At 43.3% G+C, this 27,869-nt stretch overlaps 2 protein-coding genes across 3 annotated transcripts; one reads left to right on the top strand and one right to left on the bottom strand.

Moving 5' to 3' along the window:
* Positions 1-39: 39 nt before the first annotated feature.
* Positions 40-14,312, bottom strand: hnrpkl (heterogeneous nuclear ribonucleoprotein K, like). 2 transcript variants are annotated; one of them, XM_052050781.1, is made up of 16 exons: positions 14,159-14,312; positions 10,005-10,077; positions 8,382-8,479; positions 8,227-8,283; positions 7,170-7,213; positions 5,133-5,205; positions 4,495-4,608; positions 4,271-4,399; positions 3,755-4,056; positions 3,398-3,439; positions 3,283-3,322; positions 2,084-2,099; positions 1,938-1,967; positions 1,798-1,865; positions 1,554-1,723; positions 40-838 (listed from the first exon to the last, which is right to left on the bottom strand). In XM_052050781.1, exons 2-16 carry the CDS (start codon positions 10,063-10,065, stop codon positions 808-810), a joined length of 1,275 nt encoding a protein of 424 aa, XP_051906741.1. In that variant the 5' UTR covers positions 10,066-10,077; positions 14,159-14,312; the 3' UTR covers positions 40-807. The 2 variants fall into 2 exon arrangements, with proteins under 2 accessions (XP_051906741.1, XP_051906740.1); XM_052050780.1 differs by lacking the exon at positions 14,159-14,312 and adding an exon at positions 10,785-10,941.
* Positions 14,313-14,491: 179 nt separating this feature from the next.
* On the top strand, positions 14,492-27,539 carry ntrk2b (neurotrophic tyrosine kinase, receptor, type 2b). Its single transcript, XM_052050631.1, has 18 exons — positions 14,492-15,003; positions 15,917-15,991; positions 16,714-16,785; positions 16,971-17,039; positions 17,208-17,359; positions 17,528-17,664; positions 18,792-18,924; positions 20,455-20,760; positions 20,847-20,864; positions 20,971-20,979; positions 21,626-21,660; positions 21,808-21,907; positions 22,220-22,408; positions 22,912-23,042; positions 23,125-23,297; positions 23,500-23,740; positions 24,314-24,472; positions 24,637-27,539. The coding sequence occupies exons 1-18, from the start codon at positions 14,813-14,815 to the stop codon at positions 24,820-24,822; spliced, it is 2,376 nt and encodes a 791-aa protein (XP_051906591.1). The 5' UTR covers positions 14,492-14,812; the 3' UTR covers positions 24,823-27,539.
* The last annotated feature ends 330 nt before the right edge of the window (positions 27,540-27,869 follow it).

The following is a 27,869-nucleotide window of genomic DNA, read 5'->3' as shown; positions in this document are numbered from 1 at the left end:
AATTATTGCACTACCATAGAAGTCAGCAAAAGTGATGTCTGGAAAAAAAACAACTTTATTTGGCAATTACCTGCGAGATACCAATCACAGATACACAGAAAGCGTGACAATTCTGAATGATTTACAAATGGCTATAAACCACCAAAATGAATAATGCAAAACCACAATGAACACTTAAAAATAAACAAAAGAACGACATATCAAAGCATTCATTTGGCGAGAGAGGAAAAAACAGATATTATATACACAATTTATACAGCGTCTCGCCTTCTTTGAAAAGAAGAAATGTAGAAATCTCTTTAAAAGTATCAAACATTCATCAAACTTCAAAGCAATTGTGTGACATCTTTTTAGTGTTATGTTAAGACGTGTACATTAAACTGTGAGCTGAAGACACGGACAACTGCAAGCCTCTGAAGAAAACATTCACAGTTCACCATTTCAGCTTTGAAGTTGGCAACAAATAGAAGATGCTCGGCAGCTCTGTCAATGATGCTAAGCTAAATGCTGTTCATTCCGTTGGACAGAAAATATGAGCGTGTGAAACTTCATTTAAAAACAAACAACAAAAAACCTGCATGCTCCACGGCAATCCAAACACCAAAAATTATTTAATGACATCATGTCCTTGAAAATAATCAACACTGGCACAGAAATACATTTGGGATTGTTTTTTTTTGTGTGTGGGGGGGGCGGGGGGTTCCAGTAGCTTTTTTGGATACGATAGAATTTGATCCATCCACGACAGAGGAATGTCGGCACTGGAGCAAACAGTACACAAAGGGCATGGCTTCGCTCGTCTCCGTTTTAGAAGAATCGACCGGAATACTGCTTCACGCTAGGGGGGAAAACAGAAACGGCAGTTGTTGTTTGTTTGTTTTTTTGACACAGTACATTCTCTTAAATATTGTTTATGTACCAGTTTATAACAAGCAACTAGCCAGCTGTGTCGAAACTTGCTGTTCAGGAATAATAGATATTTTTTTCCTCCGCAAAATTCTACACGCAGCAAGCACGCCATAATGATTTCTTTTTTTTTTGGGGGGGGGGTGCTAAAAATAAAGTAAGACACTGCATGTCCATAAGTCCTGCATTCACAGCGTTTGCTCAATCTTTTGTTGATGCACGTCTGGCAAAAATTACAGCCTCTAGTCTTTTTTTGAAGATGATGCCATAAGCATGGCACACCAAATTTCGGGCCGTTTCGGCCATTCCTCTTTGCAGCACGTCTGAAGCTCTATCGGATTGGATGGGGAGCGTCGGTGTGCAGCCATTTACAAATCTTTTTAGAGATGTTTGATCAGATCAAGTCTGGGCTCTGGCTGGGCCACACTCACAGAGTTGTCCTGAAGCCACTCACACACATTATTTTGGCTGGGTGCTTACGGTCGTCACCCCGTTGGAAGATAACCTTTGCCTACTCTAAAGGTCGGATTGGTGGAGCGTTGTAGAGATGGTGGTCCTTCTTGGAGGTTCTCCTCTCTCCACAGAAGACATTCTGGGTACACTATACCTGTAGGTGGATGCTAAAGGTAACGTGGGGAATCAGTCACCTGTTCTGCAGTAGGTACTGGGCGTTCTGGATCTGGTCTTGCGTTCCAATGATGGTAATAATGCGGTCCTCCGAGCCCTCAAGGGGCTCGTCAATCTTGATGGACGCCCCGGACTCATGGCGGATCTGCTTGATCCTTTGACCTCCCTTGCCAATGATGGAGCCAGCGAGCTGTGAAACGGCCACCAAATTTCACCAGAAGTGTCTTTTGCACTCCCCCACCCCCCCTTTTTTTCAACGCTTACGTCTTTGGGGATGGTGACCTGTGTTGTGATGACGGGCCCTCCGATGTCGCTATACGAGCCTCTGCCACCTGGGAAGCCAATCACGAAGCGTCTTGAATTGTGAATTACCAGACTGGAAAAAAGTGTTCCCCTCCACTCACCAGAATGAAAGTGATCCCAGGAATTGTTGTCTTGAAGAGACAAGAAGACAATTACCCAAAATTAGCCATCATTCATTTCAAAGCCAACCGCAATTGGTTAAAATAGTTTTCATGCGTGCGGGATTAACACAAAGGATGAGACTCACCATAGCCGCCTCCACTCTGAATTTCATCAACAGGAGAGAAGAAAAAAAAATCTGGTTTAGTGTCAGAGTACAGCTCACAGTGGTAACTTACAAGGCTTATCATCTTAATATTCATTCTATGTATCAATTCTGAAAAGCAGCCGAGATTTAATAACTCTACCAAGTGAGGCTCTGGAAATGTTCCAGGTGGATGCGAGCGCACACATATTATTAATGTTTCACACGTTGTTGACCTGAAATGTCACACCTGCAGTCTCTCTGGCACAACTTGAACTTTGGAACCAAGTCTCCCGCCGCATAAGCATGTCCCCGTTATTGTATAACTTATAATATACACACTGTAAGTGGGTCAAGCCTCAACTTTTATGATCTTGGAACCGTCCTTTGGTTGATGGCCACTTGGCTGAAAATGGCGTTCGACTTGGAAGTCGTGCGATCGAGTCAACCGGGACATGTCAATTCATCTCGCAATGTGTTGCATCACAACTGTCAATTTTCCAAATCCCATCAGATTGGCTTTTACAGAGATGGGCATTTCATTGCATATCTTATCTTGACTGTGGGGAAAATTCCGATTAATGATTAGTTCAATTCTATTTTTTTATTTTTACAAAAATATGTTACGGCTAACGGTCATGAAGATTCTTCCACCTTATCAATTAGATTATGTCCCCACCTTGATCATGAAATGTTATCGCTATCACGATACAGTTCTTGTACTCATAACGTTATCACCTGTTAATTTTCAAACGGATTTAAAGAATCTCTGGCAGACTGTTCGGAATTACTGATTTGGATTATTGAGCCGAATAATTTCTAAACCTCCCCCGGCTGACGTCACGTTATTATAGTTGCGAGTGAGTCAATGGCGGATCTGACAGTCACATTTGGCCTCCGTCTGACGGCATTAATCCACAAAATCCAATTACGAACAACCACGTCGCGGATTAATTATTATAAATTTGAAGGGATGCTGGAAAGGATCGACAGTGCTTGCTTGCCCGGCGGATCTCCGGACGGCGTAGTCTGCTTGCCGTGAGGCAAGCAAGGAGACGACCGTTGCCGGGCAACCACGGGCCTCCGGAAGAAAAAAAAACCTGCGTCAGCGTTCGTGGCCGCTGTGGTTGCACTATGCTCGGATGAGGAATTCCGATCGCCTCCTGTTGTCGGAAAAGAACCTCGCAGACGGCAACACTCACCATGCTGTCGTAGCGCTCTCCTCCGCGACTTCTTCGGTCACTACACACATGAACAGGATTAGCATTCACATGATTCAATGATGCTGAAGGCGCAAGAGGACATTTTTGGCCTCACCTTGGTCTGTCGTCATGATAACTGCCGTGGGAGAATCTATCACTGCGTGTCATTCGGGAAAAAAAAAAGCTCATAAAATAAATGCCTTGTTCATAAATAAATCAAAAGACGGAATCAATTAAAACTATTAAATAAAACAAAATATTCCAAATAACATCAAAATGAGATTAAATCGAAGGATTAGATCAAAAAGAGCATATTGTGAAGGAAATAAAATCAAAAGAATAAATTAGAACTGCACAAAAATGTCCCGTATATCCAATAAAAATCAAATTGAAATGATACATTTTAGATCAAATGTCATCAAGTTAGCTGCCCATGGAGAATAACGCCGTAAACGAAGCACACCCTCCTCACCTTCCTCGCGGCAGCGGCGGTGGGAGCGGCAGGTTGCGCGCACGGCTGCCCACGCGTCCCCGGCTCAGCGGCGGTGGCGGGCCACGGCGGGGGCTCAGGTCGTCGTAATCCCGGCGAGAGGGAAGTGGCGGGCGGCTGCTGCGTGCGGGTGGCAGGCGGTCGAAGCCTCCTCGCACCCGGACAGGGAAGCTGCCGCCGGGCCGCCGCCCACGCTCCTCAAACATGACGGTGAAGCCGCCGTAGTCGTACGTTTCGTCATAGAAGTTGGGGTCGTAAGGCTGGGAACGGCCTTTGATTGGCGCCTGCAACATATCGACGAGCATTGTCATTTTAGTAGCGACTTTACAGGGTATGTTTGGAGCATGGCGTTTGCAATTTGACAAATGAACGAACAATAAAGTAGCCTTATTTTTTGCAGATAATGAATACAATGCTTGCCCATCATTACTTGATTTGCCTTCGATCTGTACTCCATGCAGATATCTGGAGAAGTGTCGAAACAAGGTCAAGACTCACCTCAGCGACCAGCTCAAGGATGACTTTGATGCATTCGACGACTCGCTCCGGCTTCCCGCCCACAGAGACAACTCTGTCGGTAGAATGCGGACAACAGTCTTGGAACAGCTTGATGGTCGTCAGGGTATTCTGTGGGGGGGGTCAACATCATAAAAGTGCTACTACGGCAAGCATGTAGGCATTGGGTCATTTCTGAGCAGAAACTCCTCAAGACTCTGCCCAACCTCTCGGAGCTCCTTAATCTTGCTGCCTTTCACGCCGATGATGCCGCCCGCCAAGCTCTGATGGATCAACAGGCGGAGCTCGCAGTCAAAGTCGATGCCGCTGTAATGCTGGTACTTGTGACACAAACACAAAAATTGAGGGGAACTAGTTAAGTGCCTTGCGGCATTGTATATCGCCGAGCTCCATCTGAAATGTTGCCATCTATTCTTATACACAAGTACACATGGAGCTACTTTTTATTCATTTCATTTACAAGAATACTTTCTCGACAACTAAAGCATACAGTACAATTATAACAAATAAATTACATAAATAAAATATTGATTATATTTAAAATCTAAATATGCTAAAAAGCAGCAGTTCTCGAACTTTTTATAATTACCACCTAAATAAAATAGTATAAATAAATATCTAAGTACCATATTATAAATACTAGAATTTAAATAAAGATTACAAAAATAAGAATGTGGATAATTTAAATGAACAGATAGATTCTATCAAACTAAAATATTCCATACGAAATGACAACTGTAACTTGATTTTTCATTGATATTTAATGTTGGCCAGCAAACATCCTGAAGAACAGCCATTTTATTTTGGAAAACATGATTCCCAAAAGGAAATTAAGGCTTTTTACCTCCTCTAAGGTGGGTATGATCTTCAGCAGAATGTCTCCGATGGTGTCGATGTTGGCGCTGACGCTCAGGATCCTGTCGAGAAAGCCAAAATGAAAAGCCAGGCATTACAGGAAATAGACGCAAAAATGAAATACCACAATCGCGAAGGACAGAAAATACGTTGTCAGGGAAACCCATCTAAAGGCTTGGTCGAGGAGGCATCGAACTTGGAAAAGAGGAAACGAAGACTAACATGCACTGAGATAAGAGTATCGTGGAAGGACGGTTGGCTTTCATACGGCTACAATTAACAAGAGATCATATCAGTGTCGGGGGAGGGGACCGGGACAGTTTAGATAAAATTACTTCAACACAAAGTGGGAAACTTAACTGAAGCGAGACCTCACTACACAACGTCTCATTGGAAAGGGGGGGAAGGGGGAGGAAGGAGAACGGGCAGGGTGGGTTATTGACCAGTGATTCTCAACTGGTGGATATATTGCAGCCAAAAACTATTGTTTGTGTTAGCTCATAATTTCAATCGACTGACAAATATCTAATAATTTTTTTTTGCTGAAAGGGAAAGTCAATTCAAAAAATGTCTTGACGGCAAAATGTTTTATGCGGGCCCCACTGCTTAAACATGGTATTCTGATACATAATGCATGTGTGGAATATGAACTAAGCAGCAAAATAGAGTTGTTTTTATCCATCTCAGGGGGCGGGGGGCATTTTGCCACTTGTTGTTGAATGAAAATGACATCACAGTTGCTCAGAGCTCAGGCAACGACCAATCATTTCGGAGTTTGGTTTGGGATGTCTGCAAGCCGTGATTGGTCGTTACCTGAGCCCTGAGCAACTGTGAGAAAAAAAAAATCTGCATTCACGAATTATTGGATACACGGGAAAATGAGACCAGTTGAGAAGTCCTGTCATAGACGGCGCGGACAAGGGGGGGTGGGGGGGAAGCGAGTGGTTACCCACTGCAAGGTGGCACAGGACAGAAAGTGAGGTGCAAGAAAGGATGAGGTGTTTGTGGCCACGTTCAGCAGCGGAAGGGAGGGTTACACCTGTTATTAACATTGTGGATGCCTCAAATAAATCAGGGTGAAAAGAGGTTGAAGCAAAATCTTTGCCTCAAAGCTTCCCAAAGAGTATTTCCCTACACGGACTAATGTTACTGTAGTCCATGGCTCCACTCCATGTAGATGTAAGTTGGTGCAATTTGTTTCTCATTAAAAAAAAACAAAAAAAACAATGTGCAGGGTGGGGCCCTAGGTTTACAACCACACTGACAGACGTTTCTAAGATAACGAATGTTACTACCCCATTAGTGTAGGTTGGTGGAGATGACAGCCAGTACTGGGACTTGGTTACCATACTTGGATATTTCTGCTATCTGTACGTCTGAAGGGCCCCTTTATTTCGTTAAAAAAAAACAAAAAACATATTCTTGTGTATTTTTGTACATAACAGCAGTGACAAAGAAATAGAACTGGACTGTCATTTCATTATCAAGTGCTCCTATTGGCCCAGCGGTGCAAAGTATCATGGTCTATGTAGTTCACAAAGCTGTGTTTGAAGGGAATACTGTGGTGATAATTTGAGATACTTTTTTTTTCATTGAAACATTAATAGCAGGTGAGGGTGGGTTGTTACGAAGCAACAATGCATGGATGAGGGAATATCACGGGTGGCAATGCGGGAAAATGGAAGGGGGGGAAAAGAGGAGAGGGGGGATTTTCGATGGGTGGGGCTTCTGTAAAAAGATGCCTGCCTGCCTTGCGCATCTTGAAATCGGACAGCTGGCATTTCACCAAATATCATGGTTAGAGTGGCAAAGAGATTTAGGAATGGACAGAAACATCAAGAGGACATGTGGAAGGGTTTGGGAAGGTGGGTAAAGGCGATTTGGCAGTTGGAACGGGGAGGGCAAGGGGGTGGGGGTTAACTTTCATTATTTGTATAAAATATAAACGTAGCAGTTAAAAAAAACAAAAGGCAGCTTATTCATGACCTTGTCATCAGGCAGTGAGGCAATAATTGGTGGGACATACCGCTCTGGGCCACTGCTGTCTGGGACTGATACACTGGCATTGTACTGCATGGAGGTGATGGTGGAGGTGGTTGGAGAGCATTGGGCGGGGGAGTGGGGGTGGGGGCGTTCAATCACGTGTTAGGGGCGCGGGTTATTGGCATGGTCCACCAGGGGGTGGCAGGTGGGCGGGCATTCGGGGGTTGGGTTGGGCCAACGCAGGAGGGGCATGTCGGTCCAAACATGGGCAACGGGCAGAAGGTGGCCAAAACATTCACCCAAAAACATAAATTAAAAAAATAAAATCAACCAAAGAAAGGACAAGGGGAAAGAGGGGGGGAGAAGGAATACATTTTTAATTGAATGCACGCTCAATGTTTGTCTTTTTTAGGCAAAATGTGAGAGAACGGTCAGACACGACCACAATGTGCCCCAGTGGATTTTATCATGTGTCATAGTAAGCAGGTCGATGGCGTTTACACAAAACATGAGGGAGATACGATTTTTGGCAAACATTAAACCTTAGGAATAAAACGTGTAGGGATGGGCTTAACCACCGATTCCTCCAGGTATTTCCCCAATTGGGGTGCGCAGTTCCCTTCAGGTGGTGCGTGAGACCCTGCAAACGCTATGACACTGCAACGCGTCGTTAACGTCATCATAATAATTAACACGTGTTGGAATACAAACGGATACGGCTTGCTGACGTGTGGCAGTGGTGATATTTTGAATAATTTCTTATTTTGGTCCTTGAAAATGTTTTCATGTGAAAATGACCATTGGTACTACAAAAAAAATCATTTTTAAAAATAAGATTATTGGATCATGAAGAATTCTACGTGGAATTCAACATGGAGGACACTGTGCTAAAGTCAATGTTCAGAACATTCAGGGACAGTTCCTGTCATCATATTGAAACGAATTGATTGTTATTTTGCCCATCCCTACATTTAAACAGAAAAAATGTGAACGCAATTCTGAATAAAATAAAAAAAAATATCGAGGAAATACAACAAGGTGTTAGAATAGGCACTAGCTGTTCTGATACTTTAAAAAGCATTCATTGAATATTTACTCACATCGGTGCGAAGCGCTTTTATGTTCTTGCCACCCTTTCCGATAACGGCGCCGGCGTTCTGTGAAGCAGTCAGGAGGGGGCGCGGCAGGGTAGGATTATTCTCAGAAAACAGGGAGACAAATCAAGACAAACAAAAGTGACAGGTGGCCTCCTCACTTTGCTCTGGAGCAGCACACGCAGCTCTAACATCTCGTCGGCGTTGCGCGAGCGCTTGAAGGCGTGCTCTTCATCCATGTCCTCTGCTGGACGCTTGCCTGGCGGGGAAGATCGCAGGGCACACATTGTAGTGAATAACGCCATCTTTGAATGGTCAATAATCTATTCTTAATTTATGGCTACAACCTAACTGCTTAAACAGAGGCATATTTGAGATATTAAGGAGAACTGACTTCGTTTTTTAGAACAGCAACCTAATTGCTCCCCCCCCCCCCCCCCCATGTCACTAAAACAAACAGAAAATGGACCAAGGGACGATTAGTATCTAAACTCAAGCAATCCTAAAATCACTGTACCGCTGTATTTGCTTTCAGTAGCGGGGTAAACGCTAATTGGGCTAATTTGGCCAAATGTGAGCAGCACTGGGTTTCACTGTGCATCAGTTGGCAGCTAAGCACGGACTGGAAACCACTCAGATGCACCGTGTTCCCTTCCTGAATTAAAAAAAATGTGCTTGGAAGCCAGAAAACAGCAGTATTCCTCCACCATCTGCTGTGTAGCTCCAGCCAGGAATGATCTATTTTGCCTCAAGTGAGCCAGTTCAGCTACATGCTTTGAAGCTGTCAGGATAACTAAAAATATTGTGTATGAAACGATCCCTCGCTGATTTGCAAACTCTCCTATTTGTGATTTTGCCTATGCAATACAATACAATACAATACAATACATGCTGACTTATATAGCGCTTTCACAACAGCGGCAGCTGTAACAAAGCGCTTAACAAAACAGTTTACATAAAGTAAAATAAACACAACACATAACATAAAACACGGACAGTCGTGCAGTTCTAACCACTTTTCCATCACACGCTTTGTTGTTTGAAGCAGTTTGAGATGAAAGAGGACAGAATCAAAGAGTCCTTTAACCAGTGGATCAGAGACGTCATGCTCAAAATGTGCACATTTTTATTATTATTATGCAACATAAAATGATGCTTTAAAGGTCCCATTCCGTCTAAATCCAACCTTTTCCACTGTCTTGTGGATAACAGGTCAAAATCGCTACTTGTAATTCAAGTAGCTACTCACTTCAGGGTTGCTACACTCCCACTCAATTCAGGAAAAAAATGGGGGAACAGCGGCATATCTTCGTGTGATCCAAAGCTAAAACTTTGCATTACCTGACAAAATCAGAGCAGTTGCGGAATGATCAACCAATTTATTTTAGCCGATAATAATCCATTATTGCAGTCAACTAACATTGGACGCTAACGTATGAACTAACGTCAGTAGCTAACATTGATCATCTTTTGCTCTGTTAGAAGAAATATTAAAAGCTAACCCGAGAAAAACATGGGAAGCTAACTTCAGAAGCTAAAGCTTGGGAAACAACACTGGAAGCTAGTGTTAGAAGCTAATACATAAAGATAAATTTAAAAGAAACAGAGAAGTGCATTTTATTCAAAATCAAATGATCTGTAAACCATTTTTAATGGGTAATTTCCGATGAGTTTGAAATAAGTTTTAATTTAAAATTTTGCCATCACAGTGTGGGGTATTTAAAGTGTAAACTACAGGGAGTTATTTAATGTTCTATTTATTATTATGTCTAAAATGATCTTACCATTGGTATCCGTGGTGCCAAATGTGAGATCTTCATCCTGCTGTTCAATTTGCACCTCCATTGTCTTTTAAACCTGCAGGGCTGAACAAAAAGTGAATGCTAAGACGTACAAAGTTCAAATGTTTTATTTTATGTGTTCGGTAACATTATTTTGTTATTTTACGTCAGATGAATCGTACCCAGGAGCTGACCAACAGAGTCCAGCTCGTGACGTCACAAATTACGCCACGCCTGTTAAAGTCCTATGTCCACACGTAAATACTACAATGCGAACAATAATTACACATGATTAAGTCTGTGCGTTTATTAACATTATTTAATAGTGCTTTTAAACGATTTAACACTGTTCTTAGCTTTTTTTCTTTATTAAACCCGAACAAATGATGTTGTCCCGCCCCTCCCGAAATCATCGCTCACTTGTGGATTCAAAACAAGCGCAACCCTCAACAATGTACCGAGCTACAGATATAACAACGCATACGGGTGTCAGTTGATGGCGTTAAGAATGGTTTGCGACTTTACAGACACTCAAAAGTTGCCCTTGATAGACGTCAGGGCGAGTGGCAGTAAGCTTGTCACTCCCAGCGGCTAAGTTGACGTGACTTTGCGACGTTAACCGCTAAGCTAAGTGCTCGTGAGGCGTGTCCGTCACGACGTGACGGCGTACAACGGTTGCGACCGCGCAGCGAGCTAAATGTGCACATTAGTGTTCTTCCTATACGCCTGTAAATGGCTACAACCAATATCATGGACCGCGAAATTATTAAAAGACGTCAATACTTGCGACTAATCGCCGTCCGCCACGCTATTCTGTTGCCTTGGAACGAATGCAAGATTTTAGAGCATGGAGGCGAGGTGAAACGGGGGTTTGCTTGTAGCGAAAGTAAATGGCAGCGCCGACGGGCGGGGACGCACAGCTCCGAGCGCATTACCGCCCAATCTGACTACGCGTGGTTTCCGATCAAACTGCTTTTCGAATATGAAGCCTTCTCCCTGGTTTTCAATACTCATTTACGATACACATTTTAAACCTCAACGATGACTGTCAGGGTGAATTCGGACAAGTCACTTGAATTCGAATTCGTACATGCATTTTTACAATCTCTTGTATAGTTTTTCACAGCATGAAACCAGAGAGGAATTGGGTGGTGATAATAAACCAAGAACTGGAAATCGACTGAAGGTAAAATGCATATGGGAAAGAGAAGCCTATTTACAACATGCTTTCAGACGAGCAAAAAGATAAACCAAAATAACACATCCAAGATGCTGCAATATGATGTCACTCGGTCGCGCCCCTGAAAGGCACACATCCAAACATATGACTACTTCCGTAAAACAATGTTTTATGATGGCCACAGTTTGACCCCGATACGGATTAATTGCCTTTACATTATTTCCTACTGATCAAAATCCTGCCACCTAATTTTGCACGGCAGCCTCCATTTTGGATCCAATCAAACAGTCTCCTCGCACCTTTACATACGCAGGCTTTTGTCTCTCCCCCTACTCGCCTGTATTCTGATGTTACCATGGCGACAGTTTAATTTGGTTCTTGATGTTTCTCAGAAATGGGTGGATGGTGATAGGGTTGGTGGGGGAAGGGGGGGGCGGAATGTACATATTTTCAGTCGCAACCATCGCGACACTTGACATTGTCCGCAATTTTTGTAAAAAAAAAAAAGTTGCCATAATGATCCTGGTGTGTGCGTGTGCGTGTGCGTGCGCGTGCGTGTCCGTGTGTATGCCACACGTCCACCAATCTGCTACGGTCCGATATTGTCATGGCAGCCGACAGGACAGGATTTACTGTGTGTTTTTTTTTTTTTTTTTAGGAAACATTTCCCATCAATAAAAGTGGAGATAATTGGTTTTATTATAATTGCTTTTTATATAAATTGCTTTTTATATTTTGATAGTTTAACATAATTTATGTATTATATTTAAGTATATTTGTGTAATATAAAATATATTTTTTAAATATCTGTTGTATTTACTGTCACTATACTCCTACAATACTATTTACAATGTATTTTTAAAATAATATTTATTATATTCATAAAATCTTTTTTAGATATTTGAATCATTATCATATTTACACGTTTACATGTTATATTTAGATAATACATTTTATTTGTAAGCGCCTTTCACAACACTCAAGGACACAACCAAGAGCAAATAATAAAACCACAGATAAAATTATAAACAAAAGAAGAGAAAGATTCAAGGTGGATATGCAAGTCTGAATAGGTGGGGTTTGAGCCTGGTTTTGAATGTGGGAAGAGAGTCAGTATTACAAATATTGGGTGTAAGTGAGTTCCAGAGTTTGGGGGCAGAGCGGCTGAAGGCTCTGCGCCCTATCATACTGAGATGGGCAGAGGGTAGAGGTGGATGGAGGATGAGGACCTGAGTGAGCGAGAGGGAATGGAAATGTGAAGATCTGACAGATAGGGTGGGGGGGGGGGGGGGGTCATTAGGGATGTAACAAAAGCAGTTCTGAACCAGAACCGTTTTTTGATTGAAAAGATGGAAGTGCATATGTCAAATAAGAAAAAAAGTATTTGCATCATACCCTCTCTAAATTAGTCGTATCATATTGAATGGAATCGTAATCCCACTCAATTGAAACAAATCAAATCTTTACACTTTCAAATCAAACCGTCCATGAATCGTTCCGCACGCCACGTATCGAAACGCATATCAAATCGTCTTTTGTGGAGAGATGCACACCCCTTATATTCAGATATATTAATAGTGTGTAAACACTTGCCGTCATCAAACATCCATCAACTGCGCAGGCAGTGCTTTTAATTCCAGTGCAGGTTTAACAAGGAGGGACCCAACGTAAAATCAATACAATTAAAATAGAGTAAAACTACTCAATCTTTCACGGTGGAAAGGGAATAGAAAGGTGTTTGCAGAATGACACTGCCACCCAGTGGAGCCTAAAAGACATTGATGGGATGAAATAATAGGGGGATTTGTCAGCATCTGCTGGCTCATATTACATTTTTAGCATGTGAAAGACGTTTATTTCATTATATTACTGCAGATTGTACGGGCAAACCCTTGCCTGTTTCTTTGTGACGTTTCCTCTTCAGGTATCATCGCAGTCTTGTCACTGGTTCCCAAACTCAAAATTGCAATTTATGTGGAATATATAATCCTTTAGTGGTTCGAAGCTAACTTAGTTGATGGCTCTGGCTAGTAAAGAGGAATAATTATCATTATCCACAAATTAGTAGCAGTAGAATTTTTCATGGGGACATCTGGTCTCGTGCGTCAACCGTGGACGTCACACTGTGTGTGTGTGTGTTTGTTTGTTGGCCAAGTGTGTTGTGTGTAGTAGAATAATTTAGTCTGAATGTTGGTAAGCGTTGGGAGTGAAGGAAGAAGGCATAAAGGAAGAATTAAGAAGGAGGCGGCAAAAAGGAAGGAAGGCAGAAAAGTATGTCTGACCAAAGGAAGGAAGGAATGACTTCAAACTGGTCTGAGGAGAGATGACGGCAAGAAAGTCAACAAGTAGGTGGAAGTGAAGAGAGGAAGCAAGGAGGTAAGGAAAGAAGGAAGGAAAAAACAGGAGGTAAGGAAGGATGGAAGGACAAGAATGGATGGAAGGCAAAAGCAGGTCTAAGAGAAGGAAGACAGGATGTATGAAAGAAGGAAGGGAAAGGAGTGAAGGAAGAAAAGATTGGTCTTTGTCAGAAGGTAAGGAAGGAGGACAGAAAGGAAGGTTAGTCAGTAGGAAATAATTAAAATGATGTCTGACGCAGGAAGGCAATGAGGTAGGAAAGAGGTCAAGAAGGGATGAAGTAAAGGTCTGAAGGGGGGAGGAAAGAGGACACACAAACGGGTGACACAGACACTAAGGAAATCAAGGAAGGATGAAAAGAAGGAAATTAAAAAAATGTAAAGAGGAAAACAAAGAAAGGAAGAGGGAACAGAAAGTAGGTTTGAGGTGGAAGGAAGGCAGGAGGACAGCAAGGAAGGACGGAAGGAAATCATTTTTAAAAAGTTTGGGGGGGAAAGGGAAAAAAGGAGGGAGGATAGATGCAAGAGTTAAAAAAAACAACCTTAAGGGAGGAAGGAAGGAAAGATGGAAAAAGAAGACAAGAAATAGCTGTAAATAAACATGTTTTTAATCGGGCACTTACTTTTGGCTCACCCTGGGGTAGGTAATTGATGCAGGTGGTCGTCGTCCTCCCTGCATCACTTCGCGTGTGGGGAGGAGGGGACAGCAAAAGGACGGCGGCGAAGGAAGGAAGTTAGGAAGGAAGGAGGGGGTCCGTCCATCCAGCCTTCCTGCCTGCCTATTGATCTCCAAACATCTGGAACACGTCATATTTGTTTTTACAAGGCAAAAAAAAAAAAAAAAGAGTGAAGGGGGTGGGGGGAGGCACGCTGGCTCCGGAGGAGTGAGACGGCGGCATCATCATCATCATCACCACCATCATCACCATCATCTGCTGCTGCTGCTGCTGGAACACTTGACAACTCCACGAACGGCGGTGAGCGTGTCGTGCGCGATCGCGGCTCTGCAGACACGCCAAGGCCGCTCCATGGCGCCCTGATATCCCCCGTCCCCCCCACCCCCCACCTCCTCCTACCTCCGACAAGCCCTCCGTGCGGATCGCGATTTAATAGAGGAGAGGGATTTAATTCCACTGAGACATTTTCCATCTAAACGGGGGGTGGGTGGGTTGAAGGGGTAGGGGGGGGGGGGGTTGCAAGACAAGAGGTGTGTTAAGGATTTTGGTTTCCCGGATTTTTTGCGTTTGTTTTTTTGGGTTTTTTTTTTTTTTTTTGCGATGGACTGGCATGGCATGGCCCGGCTAGGATTCCTCCTGCTGGCTCTGCGCACACTGCGGGGGCTGAGCGCCGCCTGCCCCGCCGCCTGCACCTGCACGGTAACGCGGATCGCGTGCGTCGACGGAGCGGCGCGGAGCATCGAGGATTTCCCGCTGCTCACGCTGGACGACATGGAAAACATCACCGACATGTAAGGGCGTGCGTGCGCGCGCGCGTGTATCAACCTGACGATGAGATGTTAGGATGAAGGTGATCATGTTCACGCACACGCACACATCCCCCTTCAATATCATCGCGTCTCATTTCATCATAACAATCAAATCGCGCTGCTGCGTGTGCGTGCACGCGCACGTTTCGACGTGTCACTAACACCGAGCCGCGCGTGCGTAATCCTCGTTCGTGCACGTTTATTTGGATTTACACAGCATTCCATGAAATGTAGCGCGCGCGCACACACACACACACACACACACACACACACACGCACTAGCCCAGCTTTAAGGAAGCTGTGTCCATAAAGAGTCGACAACGTGACAACCAGACCCCCCCCCCCCCCCACACACACACACACTTTCCCTGATTAGATTGTTGAAAGATTACACACATGCAGATTAAGTGTGTTGGCCAACATTAAAAATTACATATATTTTTTAAAAATGTGGTAAAACCTTTTTTTTCATATAGAAAAAATAAATATAGCCTTAGCAACATTTGGTGTGAATAGATGATTGACTGTCCTGCGATTAGCTGGCAACCGGTCCATCCCGTATGCGATTTCTCCCGCCAGAAATTCATCTTAGGCAGGCTGTTTTTCGTCCTGAGGTGTGTTAAAAGTGGATTCGTCCCAACAATGTAGTCCAAAACAAGTCAGGTCTGACAATCTTAAATATTAAATGTGTTCAATATTTATGACTGATTGATGACCATGGAAGTGGTTAGAAATAAAACTAAATATGTCAGACACTATTTTTTTGTCTAAAAGTGGGTTGCCAGACAACAGTATGTATTTTCCAAAGCAACCAACCTATCCCAGCCAATCATAAGGCCCATATGAAGCCCAAAAAAATCATCTATAATGTTTTGTATTATCTGTTCCCTAACAGATACATTGCAAATCAAAACAGACTGTTTGAGCTCAACGACAACAGTCTGAGGCACTACATAAACCTTCGAAACCTGTAAGTATCCCACGTGTTTGTCGTATAAGCGCTGTTTCAGAGTAACGCTTCACATCTGTGTTGCATGGAGTTCACCACCTGTTAACTGCTATTCAACTCAGGGTGACATAACTAGCTTCTGCAATTTTTTAAAAGCTCAAACAAACAAAAAACCTTGACCTCTGCCTTACATGGGGTCGACCTGCTATTCCAACCCGAGACGATTGGACACAACAATAGGCCAAGATAATTAGATGTTGTGTTTTGAAAACAATCAAACAGCAATGTCTTAAGAACAGCAGCTGCTAGCTCAATGCTAACACATAATGGAAAATCCCACAGACATGCTAATGGTTAGTATTGATAGCTGCGGTTTTACAACGCTTTAAGTAGAGGCCTATATTCTTTATTCTCTGTGGAAAAGAACTCATATGACAGCAGGTTACTGTGTTGTAGAAGTAGAAGAAGTCTATTCTGCTTCTTTTGTGTTTACACAGCTCTATTACACGGTACTGCCTCCCAGTGGTTAAGGCAGGCACACAAGAAGGAAAAGCACACTGAATTGGATTGCAACGTTGCACACTGTTTTTTATTAAGTACAATATTATATAGATATTTTTACTCCAAAGAAAAAGAAAGAATCTTTATATCAAGGTATTGCTATATTCTGAAACAGTACGTGATGATTATGCTATCATGCCACTTCGTTGGGCTCATCTGACGAAAACTCTGATTTCCCACAGAACAGTAACCAGGACCAGGTTGACGTCCATATCCCCAGATGCCTTTTACAACAATACAAGACTGCAATACGTGTGAGAAGCCTTTCACTTCATTTCAACACAACATATCCTCCTACTACTAGTAATAAATTTGTTGTTGTCCACTCTGGATAGACACAGACAGGAAAATAGCTAGTTAGCTAGCTAGCTAGATCATTTTTAATTTAATGCTTCATATTGGTGGCCTAATGTTTTTTTTTGTTGTTGTTGTCTTTTAGGAATTTGCGAGACAATAACCTGTCGATGCTGTCATGGAGGACCTTTCAGAATTATAACATCTCCTATTCGTAAGGCCCGCTCTTCAAACGCTAGCTGTTGGGTTTGCATCTCATCCAACTTTTTTGTCCATTGGCTCCAGGGTCTGTTGGTTCTGGGTCCACTAAATTGAGATTCTTTTGTACGCACAAAAGGCGCCATCTTGAGAATCACTGATCCAACTAACATGATTCTTTTAGTCTCCTGCTCTCTGGAAACCCTCTGGACTGCATCTGCGAGAACCTCTGGATCAAACTGAGGAGCCAAGAGGAACCTGACAACCAAGATCTGCAATGCAAGGACGAGCAAGGAGCAACACAAGTCTTTGCCACGCTCACGCCGCCTGACTGCGGTAACGTGAAACCACGTTAAAATAAGCAACGCTGCACAAGCTTCCTGAAAGTCCTGAGAGCGATCGATGGGGGGTTTAAAGTTCCAACCCCGCCACACACACACACACACACACACACACACACCTCATACTCGGTTACTTAAGACCATCTCTTTGCGTCCCCAACAGTGGTTCCTCAAGTAGAGGTCACCCCTACGACGGTGACCGAGATGCAGGGCGCCGATGTCAAAGCTTTGTGCAGCGCCTCGGGCATGCCACCTCCGGAAATCTTGTGGAACCTGGACATGATCTTCTCTCACTATGAGGTGAGCCGGTCTAAACTGATTTGCCAAAGAGCTCCAATGAGGCTTCACGTTCATTTCTCAAAGGTGTAAGGTTTCATTCTCCAGGGTCTACATTACAGTCCTGCACGTGTCTAATTTTTCAAGATCCGTCTTCGACCCGGAGACATTCAACACCCCATCAACTACCGCACAAATGAGATCCACAAGCCCACCTGAAACCCACTGAAGCTTTTAGTGATCAAAACTAAAACGTCTACAAAGCTTTGAGTGGATATGGATCACCGTTGAGAAGTGCGCAAAGTCTTTTGCTTAAAAAGATTGCGAAAAGCTATTCTATAAAGAGAGCTACAGGCTAAAGGATGTTTAATGTTTTGGTGGGTAATGCTATGTACTGAATGAGGTTTGTTTTGATTTTTGGGTCAACTGTGAGGACAGATCTGGGGATTGTTCATTTCTGTCAAGGGGTTGACGGGTGTGCGTTGCCTAGAAGGTTTGGAAGAGGCAGTTGTACAACAATTTCATACTGGTTACAATATAAATAATAAACGGGGTTTACTTATTCATCAAATTTTTATTTACAGACCAAGGGAATGCTGGGGAAAGAGGTGCTGCATTAGACAGACTGCAACCTAGTGACATAAATACGAAGCAGGGCATCAAACTGCGTATAAATCCACTAGTAAAAATAGTCCAGGCTAATTTGGCCTATTTAAAAATGGGGTCTTTGCTGAAAAGTTGTCGGTGTTTAAAAAAAAGAGAGACAAATTCTACATAGTGACATGCTAAACAACATTTGTTTTGCTTCTTTGGGGGTTGACTGAGCTAGAGGTGCACTAAATATGCCACGGTGTTGATGTCCAACCACTTGAAGCTAACGAGTATAGTTTTGGTTGTTGTTTACCGACGGACCGCAGGATAGTGTTAGCAACCATGCTATGCTGTGCTATGTGGACAGTTTGACCGGATGAAGATGGAGAGCGACGCTGATGCTACAATTTCATCTTTAATTAAAGGCGGGGGGGGGGGGGGGGGTTGATTGAAAGCGTTAGCATTTTAACCTAGCCAAAGTCACATTACTACGGCAAGAGGCTAACTGGTGTCCTCTTTGATTGTTGTTGACTAGCCACCATGTCATCCTGTGTGTCCAGATTGACCCCACGGAGACTGAGAGCAGGCTCACCTTAACCAACCTCTCTCCCGAGGACAACGGGCTGGTGATCACATGCACTGCCGAGAACATGGTGGGTCAGACTGAGGCCACGCTACAGCTCAACATCCTCTGTAAGCACGCATTAGCACACGAGCATTTACAAATGTGGTTGTTTGGTTTTTCCGAGTGGAAGCAGCAGAAGCTGGTCACTTTGTTTTCATTACTGCCTCCGTTGATCTTATTGACTTGTTGGTGTGGTTTCCTGTCCATAACTCTTCCTCCTGTAAAGCCACGCCGTCCTCTGCTTCAACGCGTTTCCTCTCCCATTGTTCACCGTAAAGATGTTTGTCGCCATGCTCAGTAACAAAGCTACCGGTAGCTGATGCTAACGTTTGTCTTGATTGCCTGTTTTCACCAGACGTCACACAAATAGTACCTCAGGGTGACAAAAGTTTAAATGGCACCACAAATTAAGAAATAATTCTGTGTTAGAGGTACGCTAACTCTATCGGGGTGTTGATGTCCAACCACTTGAATAATTCCTTATCATTTGACCAAAGTAGCGCAATTGAGAAAACTGGGTAAACGGTCTAAATGATGATTTTAGCTTTTCTTCTTCAATGTGTGAAGTATCAATCCCAAATTAGATGTTCCATGCGGTAAATTGCTTCCAAGGGAGACAGAATTCCGGCTCTAGATTATATTTCAACAGGTAAGTGGATTATATAAATAGACGTGGTGGAAACAGACATAGTTAACATGATGTTAACATAATGCTAATTTCGACGTCTCTGTTCGTGGCAGGCAGTGACGTAATCTTCTCTGCACAACTACTTATAACATTGACTTGATTTATCCTCCACGGATACAAATTCCGCTCGCTCAATTTTTGTATTACGGTATTTTTTTTTTAAAGGAAATCGAAAATTACCGTAACCTTTTAGTGTCTGTGTCTGTGGCAGTCCAATGGACGCACTTGAGGTTTGGCACCCAGAAGTATCTGTTGTTCACAACCATTATGAAATCGTTGTTGAAAAGGTTTTGCTAGTGCCAATATTTGTCTCCATACTCGGTAACCACCATAACCACCCCGAACATTGCCACTATCAACAAAGGCTAATCCCCGAACATTGCCACTATCAACTAAGGCTAATGTTTGTCTCCGTCTTCAATCATCCAAACAACAAAGCCACTTTTAGCATAGGATGATTTTTCCCTCTTTACTCAATGACAACAACATTTCATAATCTACCGTAATACTTGTTTCCATCTTGGCTAACCATCAATGACATAGCCACCGTTAGCGAGTGCTAATATTTGTCGCCATAGTCTGTAGTAACCTTCCAAAACTGCCAATCATCTAAGTAACTTGCTCGGGTGACCTCGAATGGGACACCTCAAAAGCGTTATTTCCACTCTTGGCCAATGCTAATGTTTGTACCAATCGACATCCCCCAAAAGTTCATCTTAGCTGGTGCTAATGTCGGCCTCCATTTCAGCTGTATTGTTTGTCTCCATTTTTGACACCCCCTCCCCACCCCCAAAACAAAACATCCTCTCTCAGCCTTTCAATGTTGTTTTTCCTTTCGGACGGCTCCTCCCTCCCTGGTCGTTGACTTGCCAACCACTCCCCACCCCTGTGCGACCGCTCATCCCGTCAGTCGCCCCCATCATCCAGCAGCTGCTGGAACCGGAGCAGGGCCACCACTGGTGCATCCCCTTCAGCATGACGGGCAACCCCAAACCGGAGCTGCAGTGGTACTTTGAGAACGTGACGCTGGAGGAGCAGGACTATATCCGGACCAGGATTCACCAGTCCACCAAGAGCGAGTACCACGGCTGTCTGCAACTGGTCAACCCGACGCACATCCACAATGGCGTCTACCGGCTGGTGGCCAAAAACCAGTACGGCCGTGACGAGAAAATGGTGGCGGCGCAGTTCATCGACCCGCCCTACAACCACACAGGTGTGCCCACATTTCGCTCTCTTGCGACTTATCGTCGTATCGCATCCACACCACCACTAACATCGGTTTTGTCTCTCCTCCTGTAGAAGATCTTTTCTACGACTGTGAGTGACCACGCCGGCTGCATGTTTCTAGTCTAGTGTGTGATTGTTTTGAATTCATGATGCTGTATACCTTCACTTCTGCTGCTGCCTGTCCTCATCTGTCCAGACACCACCGGTAAGCCATTTATTATTTTCATATTTTTGTATTGTAGCCCATGTAAAGTTATGCAAAGCCACAAACACTACGTAGACCATAATATTCAAATAAATGTTTGAAAAGTAACAGTTTAAAAGTCAGATTACAAATTGGATTGGTAATTAAAAGTCAAATAGAACTGAACAGTACAAAATACGTTCTAGATTTTTTAAAAAATTGTTTTAAGCCTCACCGACATTGTGCACAATTTGAAAAATTTATTTGGTGATTGTTTCTCGTACCGCTAGAGGGACAATTACTTTAAAAAAAAACATCCAAAGTATGAATGAGTAAACTCAGGAGGTCAAAAATCCATCATGGGAGCCCTTTTGAGGCCGGCAGCCTATTTTTAAAAAAAGAAAAAAAGTCTTCAATGGGTTCTCTTTATTTTTCTCAAGATGCCGTGTCATGTCCAACAACTTTCAAACGAGCTCAGCTAATTTTAGTTACATAGCTAAATACTAATTTAGTTTTTGGAACAACCCTTACACCCATTTTAAACATACAAAAAATTATTTTAAATATTTCTTTTTTGTGTGTTTTACCTTTTCTCACATTTAAACACACACACACCTGATATGATGTGACTTTTCATGACTCACAATGGAGTTCTGCTCCCTTCCAGACTCGCCATTGCCGCCAATGGATGACAGCATTGCTGTAAGTGAGAAACAAGGCATTACAAATGATTGCATTACACTAATTTAACGCAGTGGGCCATCAGTGACGTTTTGTCAAATGGCCATCCCCCGTGATGTATTGACTTTGTATGTATTAACCCCCACACCCCCTCTCCCACTCCCTCAGGTTTACATGGTTGTGGGAATTGCCGGTGTGGCTTTGATGGGCTGCGTTTTCATGGTGATCATTCTCAAATATGGAAGGAACTCCAAATTTGGAATTAAAGGTTAGCCAAGTTCAAATGCGTTCAGTTGTGTTTTCTTTATTTTTCTCAAACTTCTATACCACCTCCAAGCAGGCGCTGCAGCAATAAAAATACAATAAACACATTTATTTGAGTGTTAACACCATTTTTGGAGACGTTACATCTGACATATTCTGTGGTTTCATTGCTCATGTTTTTGTGATTATTTTTGGGACTTGCTCTTGCATGCGAGTGCATGTAGAGGATGATATAATATGTAAAGTTGTATTTAAATTGATTGTTCAGAAGAACATTTGTTCACACTCACCCTCCTCTTTGCCCTCGTGTCGCCAGGCTCGTCGTCGGTCATCAGCAACGATGACGACTCGGCCAGCCCCCTCCACCACGTCTCCAACGGCAATAACACGCCATCGTCCTCCGAGATGGCACCCGACGCCGTCATCATCGGCATGACCAAGATCCCCGTCATTGAGAATCCGCAATACTTTGGCAACTCCGGCAGCATGCTGAAACCAGACACATGTGAGTTACCGCCTGATCCGGTAATCCGCTACCTTTTCACATAAATCCATTTTGGCGCAGTGGGAATAGATACCGGTCATAGGAGATGACAAAAAAAACTGGAATTAAATTCTGTGCAGTGGTGGTTATAAACATTACCACCTGAAGTACCACCGTTATGACCAACATAAAAATACAGCAGCATTATAGTACTAAAACTGTACATTGAAACAAAAGAGAGATTGTATTTCTAAAACTAGATTGAATACTATTGCTTTTTATTCGGCCACAGCTCCCCAAAATGGGCCTCACGAGAATTTGTTTTGTTGTTTTTATACAGTATAATGTTACACAGTGCTAGGTTTCTGATTTAAAAAAAAATAAAAAAAATTGCTGGGTTTTCGAGAAGGTCGGAACAGATTAATAGTATTTCTATTCATTTCAATGGGGAAAGATTATTTGAGTGTCGAACGGTATTGATTATACCGTTAATAATATTTGTACATTACATGGCCTCCCCGCAGTCGTGCAACACATCAAGAGACACAACATCGTGCTGAAGCGCGAGCTGGGCGAGGGCGCCTTTGGCAAGGTCTTCTTGGCCGAGTGCTACAACCTGACACCCGACCACGACAAGATCCATGTGGCCGTCAAGGTACAGGAAGCGTCTCGGGTAAGGATCGATTATCAATATGTTGCGCGTCCTTATGGATTTCTGCTTATGCGTGCACTGACAGACCCTGAAGGAGGCCAGCGAGAGCGGGCGTGCCGACTTCTACCGGGAGGCAGAGCTACTCACTAACCTGCAGCACGAGCACATTGTCACCTTCTACGGCGTGTGCGTGGACAGTGACCCCCTCATCATGGTCTTTGAGTACATGAAGCATGGAGACCTCAACAAGTTCCTCAGGTAAGAGCGCAAGTTTAACCATATGCTGAAAAAATATTAAAAGGCTTCCCTACAACACATCTGATCAGTTTTAAGTTGCAAATAACATTCACTACTCAATGGCAGATATCACTCAGTAGGATTTTAGGGGCACCTTATAGTGCGGAAAATACGGTACATATATTTTTGTTTTTTACTTACCGACCATCATCGGATTACGCAGGTCCCACGGTCCGGACGCAGTGCTGATGGCGGACGGGCAGCACAGTATCCTGGTGGAGCTGACGCAGTCGCAGATGCTGCACATCGCGCAGCAGATCGCGGCCGGCATGGTCTACCTCGCATCGCAGCATTTTGTGCACAGAGACCTGGCCACCAGGAACTGCCTGGTGGGTGAGAACCTACTGGTCAAGATCGGAGACTTTGGCATGTCCAGAGATGTCTACAGCACCGACTACTACAGAGTCAGTACATTTAAATTCCCCGTCGTTCATTTCATTCCGCTGCCATTTATATGCAAATGAAAACGCTTTGCATATATGGATTAGTCTCTATGGTAATGAGGGCCAATAGAGCAAAAAAAAATTGAGCGGATTCTTCTTTTTTTTTCTTCATATTCTTAAGATGTCTTCATAGAGAGTGCTGATTATCCTCTGTGGCTGTAAGGCCATGAAGGGATTACACTTCCTTTAGATCAGCTTCTAATATAGGAAAGTGTTTCCCAACCTGTATTGAGCCACGGCTGATTTTCTTTTTTTGGGTGGGGGGGATCTATCCTGTTATTCACTGAAAATGTGGTCTTTTTTTGCGCCCGGGCCAAAGCCATGCCTCAAAAAATTGCAGTTGCACCCTCTGGTGGCAGTTTGGTGCCAAGCACAAGCATGTCCAACTGAGGGTAGCCAACCCTTTGATGATAGTTGACTCAATTGAAATGATGATGATGATGATGATGATGATGATGCCAGGAGCATGTGGCAGAGTTGCGTTTTTGTATCTTTTCTAATTCGCTTGCTGTCGTGGTCTCGGGGGCGGCGCAGGTGGGCGGCCACACGATGCTGCCCATACGCTGGATGCCCCCGGAGAGCATCATGTATCGACGCTTCACCACCGAGAGCGACGTGTGGAGCCTGGGCGTGGTCCTCTGGGAGATCTTCACCTACGGCAAGCAGCCATGGTACCAGCTCTCCAACAACGAGGTCAGTTCCACCTTCTGATATCATCTTTTGTAAACGAAATAGCATAGAAGGCTTCGTATAGTTTTTCGTTGCCGTCATTTTATCGACGCCATCCTCCAGGTACCAGAAAGTGAACATCCAGTTTCACCGCCGCCCCTTAATTTATTTTATTTTTTTGAGTACAGGTGATCGAGTGCATCACGCAGGGCCGTGTGCTCCAGCGGCCGCGCACTTGCCCCAAGGAGGTTTACGACCTGATGCTGGGCTGCTGGCAGAGGGAACCCTACATGAGGCTCAACATCAAGGAGATACACGCTATGCTCCAGAGTCTTGCTAAGGCCTCCCCCGTCTACCTGGACATCCTGGGCTGAGGTGATTGCTACTAAGCCCTGCTGTACAGTTACGTGTGTGTGTGTGTGTGTGTGTGAGAGAGAGGCAGGGAGGAAGGCGTGCGGCCGTGTACAGTTGGTGGACGTGTAAATGTCCCCTGTAAATGTTACCTGTCATCAGTGCGTTGAGAAAAAGCCTTAAATTCGGGACTTATATTTGCTTTAACGTCCCTCGCTGTGCATCCAGTCGCGGGCCGGTTTCAACTGGGGGGCAGCCGGAATGCATTCTGGGTCATATACACAGCCCGTGTGTTCAAATCTGGAGAAAAATAAAGTGGACATTGAAAATGAAACCTATCAAAAATATTGCGATATACTGAAAGATATTTTTAAATATTGTTGCGTATTCAATTACATAATTTTATTATTTTTTCCCCTTTTATTTTACCAACAAGTCCTCTTGCTTCTACTTGAATCCATATAGTATATATAATTGGTGTCTATTTATTTATTTGTAATTTTTTTAATCCTTTAGAAATCTAATCTTGTATACAAGAATATAAAAAACATTTTATAGCGCACCATATATAGCAGGTTAAAACGGAGTCCAGTCACCTTGGCAAATACCATGAAAAATCATTAAATATAACGGAAAATTAGATAATATACAATCATGTAGAGAATGATTATTCTTTCAAATTTGGAATAAATGAACAAAGCCACTAAATTATTTTAAAAAATAATTAAAAATAAAAAAATAAACCCCATTTTGTGTACTGAACCATATTTGTCAAAATGGACCCCACGCACCATGACTTCAAGACAAAGATATAATCATTATAAATCGATAAATGTGGGAAGAGTTGCCAAAGTAAAAGAAAGTTTTGTCATGTACTCCAAGAAAAAGAATACATACACTCAACGGCCTCGACTTGAGCAAGGAGACGACTGCGTTTATTAGCGTTTGATCCCCTCCCAGTCAATGATGTCATATTTTCTGTAAATAGGTTCCCACGGACTGGCCATACATATACGACGACCGTGTGGTGTTTTCAATGTTGTCGGGAGTGCTTTCAGCAATTGTATTATTCCATGTACTTCAAAAGCACACATGTTGAGCTGTGCCCCCCCCCCCCCCCCCCAAACCAGAAACATAAGAAGAGCACAGTTTATTTTACATCTTTTCTGATTTTTTTTAATCCGCCAGCAGCATCACCATTTTTGGTGGATCTGTGTCGTCCACTTGATAAGAAAAATCCAAATAAAAAAATAATCGCTTTTTTTAATGAGAGACGATTCTAACAATGACGTGTTAGTGACGCGCCGGCATGGCCTCGGAGCATGAAGTTATGAGCAAGCATCTGGGCGGATTGCTCTGATGTCATCCCAATTATGAAGGCGTCGCGAGATGGTTGTGACACACTGCGGTGGCTTGGCCAATGTCGAGGGGTTGGGGATTGACGAATAACTCCCGATACGTACGGTATTGCCAACGGTAAACGGTATCCTAATACAGAAAATGATGTCACTCAAACGATGTGAATCGCAGAGTAACTTGTGATACGGTATCGTGATATTTAACAGGTACACAATCTCATGTGATAACCAATGTATTGTATGACTCCTCGGGGGGGGGGGCGGCATGTTTGATATATAGCAGGGCTGAGAAAATAATTTAGCTATCTTAGAATATCGAATAAAATGCTGGGCGCGGCAGGGGGGGGGGGGGGGTCTTAACTGGGGCTACACGTATTTTTGACAGGGCTATCAACCTCCTTAGCCCCGCTATAGCGCCATTCCCCCTTGTGAGGGACAACCCACCTCCCCCCTAGACAATTGCAAATACTTGATAGATGTAATTTAGCTCGCAATATGGTTACGCAACTAATAACATTTGCTCGTAATTTATATGTATATGATATTGCTGGATGGATACTGTACCGTATTGCGATATTTTGTCCCACCGGAGCTGTTTTCAAATTTTCAGAATGTCGAAAGTCCGTGTTCGATTCATTTTTAAAAAAAATGATGTTAAGCAGCTATTTAATAAGACAAAAAGATAGCAGAATCACCTTTAATTTGGTTTTTATGACGTCTGCTGTAGATATAGGCTACGTTACACACTAGTATACCCGTGCGGGTATTACGCATTCTGGGCCACTGACAATACATACTTCATGTACTGTAAATAACATGTGTATTTTCTTTGTGCTCGTGGGAAAAATAATCCAGGTGAATATACAATCTTTTTCATTTTAATGTTCACTCTTAATTTCGGGGGCGCAGAGAAGTTTGTATTAATAAATAATCATTTTAAAAAAGGCTTCTGACTGACTGTAGCCTCGGGATCCTCTTACAGATGAATAACTGTGACTTTGCATCATGAATAGTATATTATTTTGAATGTAATCCAGAAGGCCGGGGAACCTCTTTTGAATGTAATCAATCACGTAGGATTGGGTGGAGGAGGATAATAATTGTTTTTGTAAATATGTGATTTTAAAAAAAGGGACGAAAAGGACCTTGATTAATGTGCAAATTATACGACTGTGCGTGTGTCTGAGATGATGTGTGTGCGTTGCCACGTACACTCGGATGCAAGACTGTGCGTGTGTGTGGGGCAGATTTAACCTTGCTTTAACCAATCAATCAATCAATCAATGAACCCAATGCTTTGTGCATCATGTGAGTAGCTTAACCACAATTAATGGAAATGTTCCTTGTGATACTGTGCATTTAATAAAAAGTGGTATGTCTTACACGACGTGCACGCTTCATCTTTTACACGTCTTCCACCAACCCAAGGTGACACAAAAAATACCTGGAAAAGAAGTAAGACACCGTTTTCCAATGACGGGCCATCAACTCAAGTTTAAAAACCGCATGACAATCCCTTCCAAACGATGTTTGACATATGTGAGCGAACCAAAACAAACCAAAGGCATTCCTCTGACCACCATTTTGTTTCGAACAATACCTTGACAACAATGACAAGAACAGCTGCCAAACGCGCACAAGTTCGGGGGGGGGGGGGGGGTGTTAATGCCTCTATGGTGCTATCATAAGACTTAGCACTATTTAGTGGGGGA

This window comes from Hippocampus zosterae, chromosome 18 (genome assembly GCF_025434085.1).
Source record: "Hippocampus zosterae strain Florida chromosome 18, ASM2543408v3, whole genome shotgun sequence".
Taxonomy (NCBI): domain Eukaryota; kingdom Metazoa; phylum Chordata; class Actinopteri; order Syngnathiformes; family Syngnathidae; genus Hippocampus; species Hippocampus zosterae.
Note: the sequence above shows the minus strand (reverse complement) of the source record. Positions and strands in the feature narration are given on the sequence as shown.

Coding starts and splice junctions, on each gene's coding strand:
- hnrpkl (XM_052050781.1), bottom strand. CDS start 10,065: ATGGAGGTGCAAATTGAACAGCAGGATGAAGATCTCACATTTGGCACC. Junction 3,440..3,754: donor CCGCCGCTGCCGCGAGGAAG/GTGAGGAGGGTG, acceptor AATGACACGCAG/TGATAGATTCTCCCACGGCA. Junction 839..1,553: donor CAGTACCTACTGCAGAACAG/GTGACTGATTCC, acceptor TTTCCCCCCTAG/CGTGAAGCAGTATTCCGGTC.
- ntrk2b (XM_052050631.1), top strand. CDS start 14,813: ATGGACTGGCATGGCATGGCCCGGCTAGGATTCCTCCTGCTGGCTCTG. Junction 17,040..17,207: donor AATTATAACATCTCCTATTC/GTAAGGCCCGCT, acceptor TGATTCTTTTAG/TCTCCTGCTCTCTGGAAACC. Junction 18,925..20,454: donor GCTACAGCTCAACATCCTCT/GTAAGCACGCAT, acceptor TCATCCCGTCAG/TCGCCCCCATCATCCAGCAG.